Source organism: Canis aureus, chromosome 26 (genome assembly GCF_053574225.1).
Source record: "Canis aureus isolate CA01 chromosome 26, VMU_Caureus_v.1.0, whole genome shotgun sequence".
NCBI lineage: Eukaryota > Metazoa > Chordata > Mammalia > Carnivora > Canidae > Canis > Canis aureus.
In genome coordinates, this window is record NC_135636.1 from 53,012,144 (window position 1) to 53,027,973 (window position 15,830).

General features: G+C 67.0%; 2 protein-coding genes across 6 annotated transcripts in view; both read left to right on the forward strand.

The window, feature by feature from the left end:
* PRPF6 (pre-mRNA processing factor 6) overlaps positions 1-4,891 on the forward strand; it is a 44,106-nt gene extending 39,215 nt beyond the window's left edge. For all 5 annotated transcript variants that reach the window (XM_077873975.1, XM_077873977.1, XM_077873974.1 and 2 more), the window contains 4 exons: positions 397-488; positions 2,043-2,157; positions 4,115-4,241; positions 4,614-4,891. In XM_077873975.1, coding sequence (XP_077730101.1) covers positions 397-488; positions 2,043-2,157; positions 4,115-4,241; positions 4,614-4,766 — 487 coding nt within the window. In that variant the 3' untranslated portion in view covers positions 4,767-4,891. The remainder of the gene's footprint in view (positions 1-396; positions 489-2,042; positions 2,158-4,114; positions 4,242-4,613) is intronic.
* Positions 4,892-6,522: 1,631 nt separating this feature from the next.
* C26H20orf204 (chromosome 26 C20orf204 homolog) lies at positions 6,523-8,924 on the forward strand. Its single transcript, XM_077874094.1, has 4 exons — positions 6,523-6,893; positions 8,006-8,281; positions 8,363-8,515; positions 8,637-8,924. The coding sequence occupies exons 1-4, from the start codon at positions 6,891-6,893 to the stop codon at positions 8,769-8,771; spliced, it is 567 nt and encodes a 188-aa protein (XP_077730220.1). The 5' UTR covers positions 6,523-6,890; the 3' UTR covers positions 8,772-8,924.
* The last annotated feature ends 6,906 nt before the right edge of the window (positions 8,925-15,830 follow it).

Here is a 15,830-nt window from a genome sequence, read left to right on the forward strand (position 1 = left end):
TGCAGGGCTGTGCCACAGAGGGCTCATGGCGTCAGGGCTCAGCGTGGTGGTTGCCAAAGGAGACCCGGGAGCATGGGTAGGTCCAGGATGCTGCGGATGTGGTTCACTGTCCCAGCAGCACTAGCATGCCAGCCTGTGCCAGCCTGTCCTTGTCCTACCTGTATTTACTCGCACCCGTGTGATGCCGGGGTCCCAGGCCTCAGCCGTGGTGGCAGCTGCCTCTGGTCCTCACGGTGGGCGGGCTCCAGTGCCTTGCTTCTCCGGTAGATGAGCTCTGCTTGGCAGAGCAGGGAGCTCCAGCCGCGGTGGCTTCCCAGGAATTCCGGGAACGTAGCTAGGCTTGTCCCGGGGCTTCCGTGCGTGGGTGCTGGACCCGCCCTGTGGGCCCTTCCTCAGGTTGGAGTCTGTGCGACTGGAGTACCGTGCAGGGCTGAAGAACATCGCCAACACGCTCATGGCCAAGGCGCTGCAGGAGTGCCCCAACTCCGGTAAGTGGCTTCCTGCCTCCCCACATCCGGCAGGCAGTGGCATTTCCTGAGGGAGAGGGTCTCAGGAATCACGCATGCCGGTAACGTGCTTTGTCTGTCAGAGCTTCAGCTGCACTTGGTCTCAGGCATTTGCACTGCGTCTCTACTCCTGGCGTGAGGAGTTTGACTTTGTTCTCTGGTGTGCCCCCGTTACTTTTTCTTCTGAAACTTAACTTCTGGTATCTTACCCTACATCTAAACACGTGAGTAGGGGCGCCCGGGGGGGCTCAGCGGTTGAGTGTCTGCCTTGGTGCTCAGTCTGTGGCCCTGGGGTCCCGGGATCGAGTCCTGCGTCGGGGTCCCCACAGGGAGGCTGCTTCTCCCTCTGCCTGTGTCTCTGCCTCTCTCTCTGCGTCTCTCAGGAATAAATAAAATCAATCAATCAATCAATCAAATCTAGTTTAAACATATGTGCAGAACGAACATATTTGGAGTTTAATAAACAAAAAAGGATATTAAACATCACCTATAGGTCACCCAGCAGGCTCAGCAGGTGGAGCGTCTGACTCGTCATCTCTGGGTTGTGAATTAGAGCCCTATGCTGGGTGTGGAGATTACTCAAAAATAAAATCTAGGGAAGCCCCGGTGGCCCAGCCGTTTAGTGCTGCCTTCGGCCCAGGGTGTGATCCTGGAGACTGGGCATTGAGCCCCGTCAGGCTCCCTGCATGGAGCCTGCTTCTCCCTCTGCCTGTGTCTCTCATGAATAAATAAAATCTTTTTAAAAATTGCAATAAATCAATCAATCAATCAATCAATAAAATCTTGACACCCCCCAAAAAGTCTTGTGTAAACCCACTCCTGAGAAACTGTTAGTTTTAGCTTACTTGTATTATTACAGCCTGTCCCTGCACACAACTGAAGTGCTACTATGTGTTTAGTGTTGTGCCTTGTTTTAAAGCAGAAAGGGTTGTTTTGTTTAAGATGTTACTTATTATTTATTTGAGACCGAGAACACGAGTGTGGGGAGGGTCGGAGGCAGAGGGAGAAGGAGGGTTTCCACTGAGCAGGGAGCCTGACCCGGGATTGATCCCAGAATCCCCGGACCACGACCTGAGCCGAGGACAATTGCTTCACCAGCTGAGCCACCCAGATGCCCTTAGAACTGAAAGTTTTGTGAGAATTTTCCATCATCATCAAATCTTTAGGAATGTATATTTTTTAGTGGCTTCATAGAACGCACCCGTGGATGTGCTAGAAGTATGCCACTCACCTGTCGCCAGTTTGAATCTTTACTGGCGTTTCTGATTGTTTTGTTGTAATAAATCCTTGCGTGTGGAATTACAGCGTTGGTGGGAATGAATCTTATAGGTTTGGGGTTCTTGCAACCCAGTCACCGCTGGAAAGTCGTCTGGCCTGTGCCGTCAGGGCTGCTGTGGGGCAGACACATGGGAGGTCGTGGCCGCGGGCTGCGGGCACCCAGGGTCGGCCAGTCCCTCTCGAGGTAGCCTGCACGTGGTTGGGCCGTTTCTGAGAGCAGAGGTGGGTGTGAGCTGTCGTGTTGTGTCTGAATTGCAGGTGTCCTGTGGTCTGAAGCCATCTTTCTTGAGGCGAGGCCCCAGAGGAAGACCAAGAGCGTCGATGCCCTGAAGAAGTGTGAGCATGACCCCCACGTCCTCCTAGCTGTGGCCAAGTGAGTGGGGGGTTCCTCTGGGATTGCTGACCTTTGGGGCGCCTAATGGAACCCCTTAGGGTCCTTGGCCACCAGAGCTCCGTGACAAAGCACTTCTGCTTTGACCCAAAGTGGGCACACCTCCACGCAGAGGCCACGCAGACACATGCTGCCCCGCTGGCCTGGGCTGCCTGGAACCACAGACGCAGCTTGCTCTGGGCCCAGCCCGCCTTCCCTCTGTCCTGGGCTCCTGATGGGGCTGCTCTCTGTCTGTGGCACTTTCAGTTTACACCTCCACGTGTCCGTGGCCATAAGAGGCAAACTTGCTGACATTGGTCCACACAGAATTGAGTAAGCAAAGTCCTTTGGCTCAAAGGGCTATAAGCAAGGTGTTTTTCTTATGTGAGGATGAGAAAGCAGACATCTTCACCGTGGTGACCTCAGGGACGATCCAGGGCCCATCGGTCAGGCCCAGTCAGCGTGCATGGGGGTGTGGATGTGGATGTGCTGGAGACCATCTTTCCTTGAGGATGCATGGTCCCAAGGGCAAGAGGAGGTCAGCCGGTGGCCTCCAGCAGCAGCTCGCGTGCCGGGTGCTGGGTCAGGTGCTCCCTGGGGAGGCATGTGGTGTGCGGGGCATGGGAGGAAGCGCAGGGTCTTGGGAAGATGGAGTGACGTCGTCGTGGCCGTGCGTGGAGGGCCTGAGGGCAGGGTGGGAGGTGACTGGCCTGGGAGGTGGAGGGTCCTCAGGAAGAACCTCGGCTGGGCTCCTGGGACTGCGCGGGCCTCACCTGGGGGGCGGGGGACGGCCCGTGCAGCTCGGGAGCTCCCGTTGTGCTGTCGCTGCCTGGGCAGGAGCCGCGCCATCCCCTGCAGTGGGCTCAGGTGCCGCAGGGCTGAGGGCACCGGCTCCTGAGGCCCAGCCTGGGCCCGTCTGGGGCTGCCTGCCTCCTGCCCTGTGCTTCCGCCTCCCGGAACGACTGTTATGTGTAACACTCCGATAGGGCGGCCATAAAACCTCGTAAAAGGCTTTGCTAAGTAAATAAGTCACTCCTTGCTGTTCCCAGGTTGGTGTTCTGTGTACCTGCTATCGGGGTTTGTGCTCTTTAAGTCATAGTTTATCTAACACCAAGCAATTAAGAATACCACAAGGCTTAAAAAACAATCAAGCTATCAGGGCACGAAGTCACTCGTCCTGTAACCGAGGCCAGCGCCAACAGCTGCCCTGAACGGCAGGTTCGTGGTGTAGGGTTGGCTTCGGCGCCTGTGGCCCGGGGCCGGTGGAGCTGGCTGGAAGCACCCAGAGCCCCAGGCTGTCCGAGGGCCCTCCTGGGTCCTTTGGTTCCTGGCCAGCCTCACCGGTGGCTCCCAGCACCGCCTGGTTTCGGGCGTGTCTGTCTGCTCTGGTCCACGTGTCTGCTCTGGTCCACGTTCCCGGTACTGACCCAAGGCCCAGCCCCTCAGTGTCGGCTGGGCTCCCGCGGGAGGCCGCGCGGGCCTGGGGCTGGCGGTGGGGTGAGAGCAGAACGATCCCGAAGGTACCTACTGAGGAGCGGGTCGAGACGTCACCTTCCCGGGTCAGAGTCGTAATTTGACTTTTTGTCAGGTTTACTCTCCTAGTCTGGTATTTTCCCCAGAGGGAAATACACAGACTTAAAGGAGTTTGAAGTTCTTGGTCTCTGAGGATTTTTTAAGAAACGGCTATTAGAGCTCTGATGGACCGTTGCAAGCCGGTGATCTGGAGGGACGCCCAGGCAGTCAGGCCCGTCCTCGGCTCTCCCGGGGGGGCCCAGGGGCTCACCAGAGACAGGAGATCTGTGTGGCCAGAGCCAAGCCCCGTGCTGGCCGCAGCCAGGGCTGGGCTCGCTGTGCACTCAGGCCCGGGCAGGCGGCGCCCAGGTCACTCGTGCTGGCCTCGCAGCAGCCCTCGGGCACCGTCGGACGTGACCGCTCAGCCTGCGCTTGCGCTTCTGCACAGGCTGTTCTGGAGCGAGCGGAAGATCACCAAGGCCAGAGAGTGGTTCCACCGCACGGTGAAGATCGACTCGGACCTGGGGGACGCCTGGGCGTTCTTCTACAAGTTTGAGCTGCAGCATGGCACGGAGGTGAGGTGCTGCTCGGCGACCGGGGGTCTGCTGCCCCCACACCGGAGCGGGGGGGCGTGCACATCAGTAACCCCCCTCGACAGTCTCTGCTTCCGCAGCTCTTTCTCCCTACAGCCTGGTAGCCTCTTAGCCTGAAACGTAGACGTTTGGGTGATTTTAAGGGGTGTCTTAGTATTTCTTGAGAAGTTGGTGCCTGGGGCATGGGATCCCAAGAGTAAAGGGGTGGGCTGAGGACTGACCTTGTGCCCCGTGGGTTCTGTCCCAACTCCATGCGAGCCCAGGGGTAGCTTTTGGGGGAGCCTGGTGCGGCGGCCAGCACTTGGTGCCCCCTGGGAGGAGCCCTGACTCGAGCGCCCGCTGGTCCCTGTGCAGGAGCAGCGCGAGGAGGTGAGGAGGCGCTGCGAGAACGCCGAGCCCCGGCACGGGGAGCTGTGGTGCGCTGTGTCCAAGGACATCGCCAACTGGCAGAGGAAGATCGGGGAGATCCTTGTGCTGGTGGCAGCCCACATCAAGAACACCTTCTGATCATCGGTCCCCGTTGGGCACGGGCCTCGGGGCAGCATGTGGAGGAGCGTGGGGTAGCAAGGAGAGGCTGGGAGGGGCTCTGAGCTGTCCACCCTGCTCTTTGATTAAACTTTTTCTAGATAGTGCGTCCAGATTGGTGACCTGGTTTTCTCTGCGCCAGTCCCCCCATGCCGCCACCCCACTCGGCCCTCCGGCCTTGTATGGCCTCACTGGGGTTCTTGTTTTCAGGGGGCCTCTTGCAGACAGCCGTATGCCGCAGAGGAGGCCGTGTGCCTCCCTGGCTCGGGGTGGGCGCGGGGGTGGGGGCGGGGGCGGGCACGTTCTGGGAACAGCCGGACCCGCTCTCCTGGCGACGACGACCTTATCCCCCTGGGTGGGGGGCGCCTCACAGTCTGCCCCCCAGGGTCGCTGGCGTTCCCGAGTGAGAGCGCAGATGGCAGGTTCAGCTTCCCGCAGTGCCTCCCAAACTGTGTCGCTAGGGGGTCACCAGGAGGCCCCTCGGGCACGCGTTGAGGGAAGTGTTACCAAGAAGAGATTTTCTCACATTTGCTAGTGAATTTTTCCTATGTTATCATCAGTTTTGTCCTAAAGTGCTTGTAACTGCCCTCATCTCTGGACTGGAAAAGGCATAACCTGGAGTCTGAGTGGAGTCCCGCCGCTGGTGTGTGAGGACAGAGGCCTTCTCAGCTGTGGGTCCCGTGTGTCCCGCTGGAAGCCACCAGGGTCCCCGAGGAGGGGTGTGTCGGCCACAGCTCAGGCGTCTGGCTAGAAGTCCCGGGTTGTCCGGAGGCCGGGGCCAGGGGGAAGAGGTGCTGATTGTTACGTGTGGAGAGAGGGCAGCTGGCAGCTGTCCCCACACGTGCACGCACCGGGAGATTCCGGGGGGCCTGGTGCCTCTTGATGCCCCGTGACACCCGTGATGGGGCCTCCAGCCGGCTCCGCCCTCCCAGGCAGCCCGGGTTGGGCGGCACTTGCCTCAACGCCGGCACCTGAGACGCGGCTCCACTGGGGCCACCTCTGGTTCCGGGGGCCAGGAGGACGCTGGGTGCCCGGAGCAGGCCCCACGCCACCCCGTGGCCCAGATCCCACTCAGGCTGGATCCAGACATGCTTCCTCCGCCTCGTGCTCCAGGCCCGTGGAGCGGTGCAGGGCGGCTCACGGCGGGGGGGGGTCTCTGCGGGGTCTTGGTGGGGACCTCGGAGTTTCCTCCGATCTCTTGGAGGGGGAGGGAGGGACCCTGCCTGCTACACAGAACGGGTCCCGGAGGCTTTAGGGGCTTGGCAGCCAGCCGTTCTGTACAATCCCAGGGGTGCTGGCAGCCTTCGCTGCCCTGGGTTGGACCTGGCTTCTCCCAGCCGCTCCTCCGATCTCGCGGTCAGGCGCGGCCTCTGGAGAGCCCTTGGAAAGTTCCGGAACATCGGGATCATCATGTGTGAATGTCCTCTCCTTCACGTGGGGATGGTTTCCGCTGAGGCGCTTTCTTGGCTTTTCTTCAGCCGGCGGGTCTTCAGTTGTAGGTCCAGGCGGGCTGGCTTCTGGAGGCTGCTCTGAGGTGCTCCGGGGGGCACTGGGCGCGGCCAGGCATGGGCGTGGCGGCCCCCGCTCCTGGGCGCCCAGGGCTCCCCCAGCAGAGGACCCCTTCAGCCTGGGAGGACCCCCGCCCCGGCCCGGTCGCGAGGGTACAGGCGCTGGGGGCTGCGGCAGGGGCCGGCCCGCCCCCCCACCCCCACCCCGGGCTCCCAGAGGGCAGCACCTGCAGAGGGGCAGGCGCCCCAGCCCACCCGCCTCTTCAGCAGCGCAGACTGTCCTGGGGCTTCGGCTTGAGCACGACCCTGGCTGGGCAGGGAGCCCGCAGCCGGCTCCAGGGTCAGGTTGATTGAAGAAGCAATTGGATAGGAGGTGGGGAGAGGGAGGGGGTAGGGCCGGGATCCTGGGGCCTCCCTCCTGCTCCCTCCCTCCTTCCCCAGAGGAGCCAACTTCAAAAGCCTCGTCTGCCCGCCGCCAGCGCTCCCTGCTGCAGCCTGTCCTGAGGCCTCAGCCACCCCCTGCCCGCGGACCCGCGACCCACGGTTATGTGCCAGGCCCCCTGGCGGGGCTGAGGGAGGGCCTCGCTGTGACAGGCCCATGGTGAGCGGCCACTGGGGAGGGGGCCCACGTGGCCAGAGGGTTGGGGAGCGTGGTCCAGGGGAGGTGGCTTGGCCCTCCGTGCCCTGCCGGGAAGTCCCCCCCGGGTTCCCGCCACCTCAGTCCGGCTGGCTGGGCCCTGGGTGCTGGTTCCCGGCAGCGGGGGGCCGGTGGGGGTGGGAGGGGGCTGCTGGGCCTCCGGGTCAGGCCCCTGGTGCCAGGGCTGCCCTGTTCTCCGGCCGCGTGGACCTCCCCGTGTCCACAGCTGCTGCCCGGCTGCGACCCCTGACCCGCTGGGCATGCCTGGGGCGAGCTCGAGGGGCCACGGCGAACCTGCCAGCGCTGCACCCCAGGCCTCTGTGCAGCTTGGGGTGCGGCCCGGCGGGCCCCCCTCCCAGGGCTGGGAAGCGGAGTCGAGTCCTGCGTCCCGCTGGCTTCACATGATTAATTTTCCCGTTGCTGTTTGACTCCAGCCCCGGGGCCTGGGGGTGGTGTGTGGCCCGGGGTCGGGGAACTAGCTGCTCACTCTCCGACCTGTGGGCCTCTCCCAAGCCGGGCTCTTGGGGCGGGGGGGCGGCTGGAGAAGGCGTGTCGGGTGGCACAGCCGCCCCCCTCCGCTGCCCCTGGGGGTTCCCCCAAGCCTTCCCCTCCCAGGGGGGTGTGGCCTTGCGCGGAGCCCTCAGCCCTGTCCTGCTGGGCGGGAGGTGCTGGGGTGCCCTGCCCCAAGCCAGAGAGAGCCTGGAACCAGAGCACTTCTGCCCCCGTTCTGGGGGGGCGGGGGTGGCTCCGGAAGAGAGCTTGGCCCTGCTGGGGGCGGGGTGCGGGCTGCACCCCTAGGCCGAGGTCAGCTCTGCCCCTGGAGCCCCCCCTCCCGGCCCCCCACCATTCACCCCGTGTCTGCGTAGAGCCGTGTGGCTTGCAGGCCTATCGTCCATCCTGCCCCAAACCTGAGACAGCAAGGACGTGTCCTGCTAGGCCCGGGCCTGTGTCACGACGGCCCAGCGACCTCTCCACTGTGCACCTGCTGGGAGACTCCCTGGGGGCTGTCGTGGGGGCTGCGGTGGGGGGCCCCCCGCAGGCCTGGGCACCCCGCCCTGACCCAGCGTCCCTTCCAGGTGACTCCCAGGCCTGCACTCTGGGCGCTCCTGCTGGCTCTGCTGGGGATGGCGCCCGGCCAGGCAGGGCCCCGCGCCTGCAGCGTCCCTAACGTGCTCCGCCACTACCGAGCGGTCATCTCGGAGGACCTGCAGGCCGCCGTGAGGCAGGGAGGGCCAGGGGCCGCGTGGACAGGGCCGGACTCCCGACCCCTGCATTTCATTCAGAAAAACCTGACTGGAGCTGCGGCCTCTGGCTGGAGGGGTCGGGTGGGAGCTTCCTGCGGTGCCCAGAAGGTATGGGCCGCCCTCCCCTTGCCTCCGGCGCCCCCGGGCCTCCCACAGGGCCCTCCCCAGCATCCTCCCTTCCTTCCCCAGGAGCGCGGAATCCTACTGTCCATTGCGTCCCTGGGTCGGACCCTGCGCAGGGTGGTGGCCGGGCGCCGCCGCGGGGCGCTGGAGAGAGCAGCGTGGACCGTGGCCCTGCGCACGGACGCGGTCATGCGGCGCCACTGCTGGGTGCTGCGCCAGGTGCGCGGGGCCGGCCCGGGTCCCTCCCCACCCACGGGCCTCCTGCCCCCCGGGAGCAAGGAGGGGGCGCGGGGGTGGGGACCCCAGGTGCTCGCTGATCGCCCTGCCCCCGTCCTGACAGCGGAGCCAGTGGCCCAAGAGGCGCCCTCCCCGGCGGCAGCGCGGCAGCCGGAGGCTTGTGCTGCGCGCCCTGGACGCCATCGCCACCTGCTGGGAGAAGCTGTTCGCGCTGCGGGCGGCCACGGAGGGCACCTAGCGTCCTGCGCGCCCACAAGAGCCCGCGGGGCCTGGAACCGGCCTCTCCCTCGGGCTGGCCTGCCGCTAGGTCCCGGCCCCTCCCTTGTGGCCGCGCTCCTGGGGGGCCCTGGGCCTGCGGGTGATGCTCCAGGCGCCAAGCCAGGACTCAATAAACTGCTGCTGCTGCCGTCTGGTGGTCTTCCCTTGGCCCGCAGGCCGTGGGGCCGGCGCCGGGTCGCCCACACCTGCCAGGTCCCCCATGCCCAGTCCCCCACGCCCGGGCGAGGGTCGGGTGCTGCGCTCCCCGCCATGGGCAGCAGGGGGCGGCCCGGGTCGCTGGACGACCTCCCCTGCTCCAGGGGAGGGGGGGGTGTGTGCTCTAGTGCCCTGAAATGTCCGGTCCCGGCCTGCTGACTCTGGAATGGGGGAAGGGTGGACATGGAGGGGAAGGCCGAGCTTTGTGAATCCAGAGCAAAACAACCGGATAAAGGAAACGGGCCTGAAGGGAAGCCAGTCGCTGGCCCGGCTGCTCGCGGGGCCAGGCTGTTTCCTGCGGCCCTGGGAGGGGTGCTCAGGGATCCGCCGTCCTGGGCTCTTGGCGGGGTGAGGGGCTAACCCCGGGCTCCCCGGCCCACAGCTGCGTGGGCCCGAGCGTCCAGGACGCCTCCCCAGTCAGCCCGGGGCAGGTGGGGCAGTCGGCAGGTCAGGCACCCGGACGCCCGAGGACCACAGCGCTCACAGTCCTCGGACAGGTGGATGGGCCCTCACGGTAGGGCCGTCGGCACCGCCCAAGGTGAGGGGTGGAGGAGCTGCCCTGAGCCAGCTGCCCGCCGTGCGTGTGCTGAGCCCGGCACAGGAGGTACAGATCCTGCCCCAACCTCAGCCAGGAAGCCCACGGCGCCCCGTGCCCCATGACCTGCGCACAGCACGGCCACCCAAGCTTCCCGGGCCTCGGGACGTGGCAGCCACCTGCTTCACGCCCAGCAGGAGCCCCAGGCCACGCGGGGCAGCTGCCCCGGGGGCCTGACGTGGGGATGAGGGCGATGCTCACGCAGGGATCAGACCCCCGGCTGGGCTCGTGCCGCACGTGCTCCGTGGGTGTGCCATGGTGTGCAGTGGGCTGCGGGCTGCGGGGTCACGGCTGTGGAAGGGCAGCCTGCGCTCCTGCTGAGGCGGCCCGGGCCCGGAGGGTCTGAGCTGAGGAGTGATGCTGGAGTCGGGTCGGGAGAGGTCCGCTGGCCTCATGGGAGATGGTCGGTGGGGCCCGGGGCCGTGGGTGGGGCGAGGCGAAGGAGGAGGGCTGGACACGAAGCGCTGGGGTCCGGCCCGGGTGCTTGGAGGGGCCCAGCAGGGCGCCGGCCTCAGGCTCCGGCCTCAGTTGGGTGGAGTGTCAGGTGTGGGGCCGCCGGGTCGGGGCCGAGGGTCAGTAAGCGTCCCAGGGCTCTGGGTGCAGGCGGGGACAGGGACGGGGCCTGTATGACGGCCGCCCCCTGCCCGTCTCCCCGGGGCTCCTTGCGCGTAGATCTGCCCAGCCCCAGAGCCCTGGGGGCGTCCGAGGCGACTCCCGGGCTGTCGGGGCTGCTGCCACCCACGGCGTCCCTTCCCTGCTGAGAGCAGTCGGGCTGCCCTGGGGGAGGGAGGTGGGCGGCCCCCCAGCCTGGGGGCGGGGGCCGTGGGAGCAGGGTGAGGCCTGCGGGCCCACAGCCTGGCCCAGCTCCCCCTGGCGGGCGGCCCTCCCAGAGTCGACCCCCGGGGCAACTGGACGGGCTCAGGGCAGGGCCTGGGGGCCCCCGCCCGCAGCACCGCGTCCGCCTGGGGCCTGGCGCCCGGGTCCCCCACGGGGTCTGCCGCGGCTCCCGTCGCACAGCGCCCGGCCGGCTGCGGGCCCGCGGTAGTGAATCCTCACTGTGGCTCAGCACAGACTCCTCGTCCCCCTCGGTCCTGGGGCGCGGAAGCCCGGCGTCACCGCGACCTGGGGCTGAGCCTGGCTCCGGGGCTGGCGGCCTCGTGGCTCCGCGCCTGCCTCCTGCATGTGGCCGCTCCTCCTGCGGGACTTTGCCCCCCACTATCGGCCGCCGAGTCCGCGTCCCCGCACCTCCAGGTCCTCGGCACGTAGGCCAAGGCTCTGTTCTGAGCGAGACCCCACTGCCAGGCCCGGGCGGGCAGGTGGACCTGTCTTTCCTCCTGCGGCCCCCTCCAGCTGCTGCCGCGTCTTCCTCGCACAGGATGGCGGCAAGTTGGGCTCCTGGCTTCCGGGACGAGGTCCGCTGGTCCAGGGCGGGGACGGCCACAGTGACCCGGCGAGACAGGACCAGAGGGGAAGCCCGGGCTGCCCCGCTCGGACCCCAAGACGTCCGGCCTGCTGTTGAGCACCGGGACCCCCTTGGTGGCTTGTCCAGCAGCGCCGGCTGCTCAGTGACGCCGGCTGGACCTGACCAGCACCAACAGGCGCGGCGGGACCCCCGACCAGGGCCAGAGCGGTTGTCCTGTCCCGCGTGTCCCTGGCCCCCCACCCGCGAGGCCCCTCCTAGCTGAGGTCTGGGGCAGGCGGCCTGAGCCCAGCTCTTCCTCCGACAGACGTGGGTTCCGGGGCACATGCGTGGCCCGCACCCCATGCCGTCCTGTCCCATCCACGTGCCTTCTCAGCTGCTTCCGGGGGGGCAGGCGGTCCTACGGGGAGGGGCTGTGCCAGGGTGGCAGACGGGGCCGCAGGGCACGGCCAGGGTTGTGCAACTTCCCGAAGCCAGGGAGCCAGACCCCCCGTATGCAACTCCAAAAGGAGGGGGGCCATGCCGACTTTGAAGGGCAGCCCGTGTCCCACAGCCTCCCCAGACTGGGAGCCTTTGAAAGAACATCTGGAACACGGGCGACTGGCAAGCTGGTCTCTGGATTTGAAAACCAGAAAGTCAATCTGACGTTGCCACTTGTGTGTTCTCGCGCCCACACCCGCTCCCCTCCCCCACCCCACCCCCACTTCCTACCTCTGCCTCTGCAGCAGGCTGGGGAGGGGGCGGGGACGCGGGTCCCGTGGGCAGCCTGGCTGGGCGAGGGGCGCTGGGAAGCAGGAGCGTGTGCCCTGCCCGGGGCCTGCGCAGACGGGGTCCGGCTCCCGCGTCCAGGGGCCACGGCTGTGGGACAGGATGTGAGGTAGCCAGGCCCTGCACCTGGCGCTGGGCGCGGGGGGGCCTGGGGCCACGCGCAGGCCGGGAGGAAGCACCTGCGGCCAGACCTGAAGGCTGCGCGGCCTCGCTGGCACCTGGCCCTTGCCTGTGAGCCCGAGCGCGGTCCCGGCTGCAGGTGTGCCAGGGGCTGCCCGCCCATCTGTGCTCCCCGTGGGAACACACGGACCCCCCACTCCAGGAAGCAAAGACGCGGGGGTGGGGGGGTGCCAGGTGCCGCGGCCCATTGTCCCTGCCAGGGGCCTGAGGACCCTGGGGGCTCCAGGGACCGTCCCCATCCTGTCCCCTCCCGAGGAAAAGACCCAGCTCTGTAAACACAGAAGCAAACAACAAGCATCATCCCCCAGCCCCATGATCCCCCACCTTCCCGGCCTTCCTCCTGAGGAGCCAGCAGGGATTCCACACTTGCGGGGGGAAGTGAGTCCTTGTTTTGGGGGAAACGGGAAGGTCAGGACCTGGGGGGGAGGTGGGCCAGCCTGGGGCTGGCTGCTGGCCGCTGGGTCAGCACTGGGCTGTGGGCCCCGCCGTTCTGAATCCTCTCCACGCCCCGCGTGGGGCTTGAGCCTGTGGCCCCAAGGTCGTGAGGCCACGGGGCTCCCATCTGGGGGGGGGCTCAGCCCGGCTTGGCCGAGGCCAGACATGGTCTCCTCACCCCCGGCCACAGCCCGCTTGTGGCCCGCGCAGCACGGGGTGAGGTGGCCGGGGCTCCGGGCCAGGGGAGCAGGCGCTGTCCTCGGGTCGCTCCCCGCGTCCCCTCCTGGCTGTGCGGGGCGTGAGGCCAGGGGTCCCCGGCTGCGGCCCAAGATAAGCGCCGCACCCGGCGGCCACTTCCTGCATTTCCTCCCAGCGCCGCCGCCGCGCACCCCTTCCTGTTTTCTCGGCGCTGCAGGCTGGCAGGAGCGTGGGATACGGGGCGGGGACGTGGGGCTGCGGACCACAGGGCTGGGTCGCCAGGCGCACAGAGGGTTGGGGGAGCCGCGCACAGGGCGGGGAGCCCCCAGCGTGCTGAGCCGCCGCCGCCTGCCTGGCCCCCACGCAAGGCTACAGGTGGGGAGGGAGCCCCACGGACTCGTGGCCTGAAACACGACAAGGAGATACCCCCCCCTCCCCGCTCTCCCTCAGGCCTGGGCCCAGCACTGCACCAGGTCCTAGCTCACCCACGGCCCCACCGCCATGGGGAGGGCAGGTCTGCGCCCCTTTGGCTCTCCGTGCTTGACCTGCTTGCTCAGGCCCGGTCATTAGGGACACAGTCTGGGTGATGTTAGTGAAACGCATGTGCACACAAAACCTTTGTACACGCGTGTTCCCGGCAGCAGCATTCACAGTCTGAGTGCCCGCGGTTGGGGTGGTCTCGTCACAGCGGGCCGTGAGCCCCACAGTGGGAGGGAGGACGCGACATCGCCACACTCGGTGAACGAAGCCACACTCAGGATCCACTGGTTGCATGAGGTCGCTCACGCAAAGCGTCCAGAACAGGCCAATCCGCGGAGAGGGAAGGTTGATGATGTTTTCCGGGGCCTGGGAGCCGCTGCCCCGCGTGGGGAGCGGAGGGACCCTGGCCTGAGGGGCATGCGGGCTGCACGGCCTGCACCGTCCTCCCCGTGGACTGAAACCACGGCCGCGGCCGCCAAACTCCAGTGTAGGTTTCGAATGATGTGGGCCGAGTGGGGAGGGACACTGCGCCCCTCCCAGCGCCGGCCTGGCTGTGGGCGTCCCCAAAGGCGTCTGGGGGAGCATGTCCATGAGGGACGGGGCGCATCCCGCCTGCTGCGCCCCCCTCCCCGGCTGCCTGCTGGGGAGGGCTGGACGCCGTGGCTGGGCTGGGTGCAGGGCGTGGGAGCCCGCGCGGGGCAGGGCCGCTAGGACTTCCCGCCAGGAGCGAGGCCGCCTGACTCAGCGGGAGCCGGGGGTGGGGACTTCCCTTCGCTGAGCCTCCTGGAGGCAGGTGGGTGGGGCCAGGAGGGGAGCCGTGGGACGCCTGGCCCAGGCTGGATGGGGCTGGGGCTGTGGCCAGGCCCCTCGGAGCGCTCCCCGGCCGGGCAGAGGGTCCTGGGGGGACCTGCTCCCCCCCCCCCCGCCCCCCGCACCGGCCCACCGCACCGAGGAGCTGCTATTGGAAACAGCTGCTCTCCGTGGGAGGCCCTCTCCTGTTCCCACCCCGCTCCTGGTCTCCCCCAGCCCCCAGCGGTGGGGGCCGCCCCCCACTGGCCCCCACTGGCCCCCACTGGCCATGTGAGGGGGGGCTTGCGGGCCTCAAGCTCTGTCCTCTCCCTACGGTGGCAGCACCCGCCAGCCCCTGACCTGCTGACCCCAAGGTGCCCGGGAGGGTGCACCCTCTGGGTGGGATGGGGTGGGGTGAAGACTTGGGAACGCAGGGTGGGAGAGTAGTGCTGCCGTCGTGCCAGGAAGCCGGAGGGACACAGCTGGCCCTGGCTGCGGGCTGGCACCTCTCTCCTGGGTCCGTGGGTGTGTCTGGGCCGCAGGTAGAACAATGGACAGTGGCTCCGCCCACCCAGCCAGGGAGGTCCTCCGTGGGGCTGGTCACAGGGCGGGGGGTGGGGGGGCCCACAGCTGGGGCAGAGGCTCCAGGCCCGGAGCTCAGGTCGTCAGTCCCCACCAGGGGGCAGGCCCAGGGCAAAGCCAGAGCCGAGTCGGGGCGGTCCTGGGCACTTCCCTGAGAGGAGCCCAGGACCAGCCTCAGGGCCCCAGGGCAGCGCCCGAACCCCCGACAGAACCCCGACAGCCGTGACTGGGCTGGATCTGGGCTGGATCGGCCTTTTCCCTTTGGCCTCAGTGTCCCTGCCACACATGGCGCTGGATACTGGGATGTGGGAGGTCTCTGCCCCCCCTCCCCCCCCCTCCCCGCCCTGGGGTCTCTCCACTTGGGAGTCTGTCTCCTGCCTTCTCCAGCTTGTCACTGTTCTTTTATGTCTGTTTTTGAGTTTTCTGGACCTTGCGGCTCATGGGGAGGGTAGGGGCGCGGGCACCGCTGCCAGCTGAGGTGTGGCGCTCTTGCCTGTTAATACTGGGGCAACGTCCCTGCCTCTGGGAGGAAGGTTACCCATAAAAACGGCCCCAGGCAGCGGCCCTGTGTGTGGGCGCCCAGGCTCACCCGCGGACACACGCCGTCCAGCCCTCGTGGGTGCTCACGTACAGTGGCGGTGCCACCCCGTGTGCGCACACAGAGCACGCAGCTCCCCTGCAGCCCTGGAGCCGCGCGGCCTCATGCAGAAGTGCAGAAGCGTGTGCGAGCTCGCGGACACGCAGGAGGCCCAGCTGGGGCTTTTCCCTGTCCCCAGCGAGGGAGCACCAGACAGCGCCCCGGGCCCAGGCGGCGGGAGGAGGGCAGCCGGGAAGGGCGCCGGGAAGCGGCTTGGGGAGGAGAGCCTGGGCCTCCCGCTCGGGTCACCCACCGTGAGGAGCAGCGGGGCTGTGTCGTGGGGCACCCTTTCTGGGGACTCTGGTTCACCAATAACGGGGTCCCGCGGTGCCATGTCCCTTACAGGGGTCACCCCGCCAACCTCCTTTGGGGAGGCGCACAGGCCTGAGCTCGGGGAAAGTTTTAGTTATGTGCGAGTGTATTTATTTGGAAGAGGTTTTTAAAGAGGAGACGAGGATGAGGAAACTCGGGTTGGGGTGTGGGGGGTTGCTGACCTCTGCTAGGCTCCAGTTAAAGTGGGGGCTGGGACAGGCGGGGAATGGAAGCTGGGGGGGCAGGGAGCGCCCACACCTTGTGCCTCCGCAGCTCTGTCTGGGGGAGAATCCTGGAAGGACGGAGAAGCGGGTGCCCTGGGGCCCGAGCTGGGGGTCAGTCTCCCAGGACACTCCGGGGGGGAAGGGCGCGGCCAGGGTCCTGGGGTGTACCGCTCCCCCTTCCCCAACGACCACAGACTCGGGTG

Coding starts and splice junctions, on each gene's coding strand:
- C26H20orf204 (XM_077874094.1), top strand. Junction 8,282..8,362: donor CTTCCTGCGGTGCCCAGAAG/GTATGGGCCGCC, acceptor TTCCTTCCCCAG/GAGCGCGGAATCCTACTGTC. Junction 8,516..8,636: donor ACTGCTGGGTGCTGCGCCAG/GTGCGCGGGGCC, acceptor CCGTCCTGACAG/CGGAGCCAGTGGCCCAAGAG.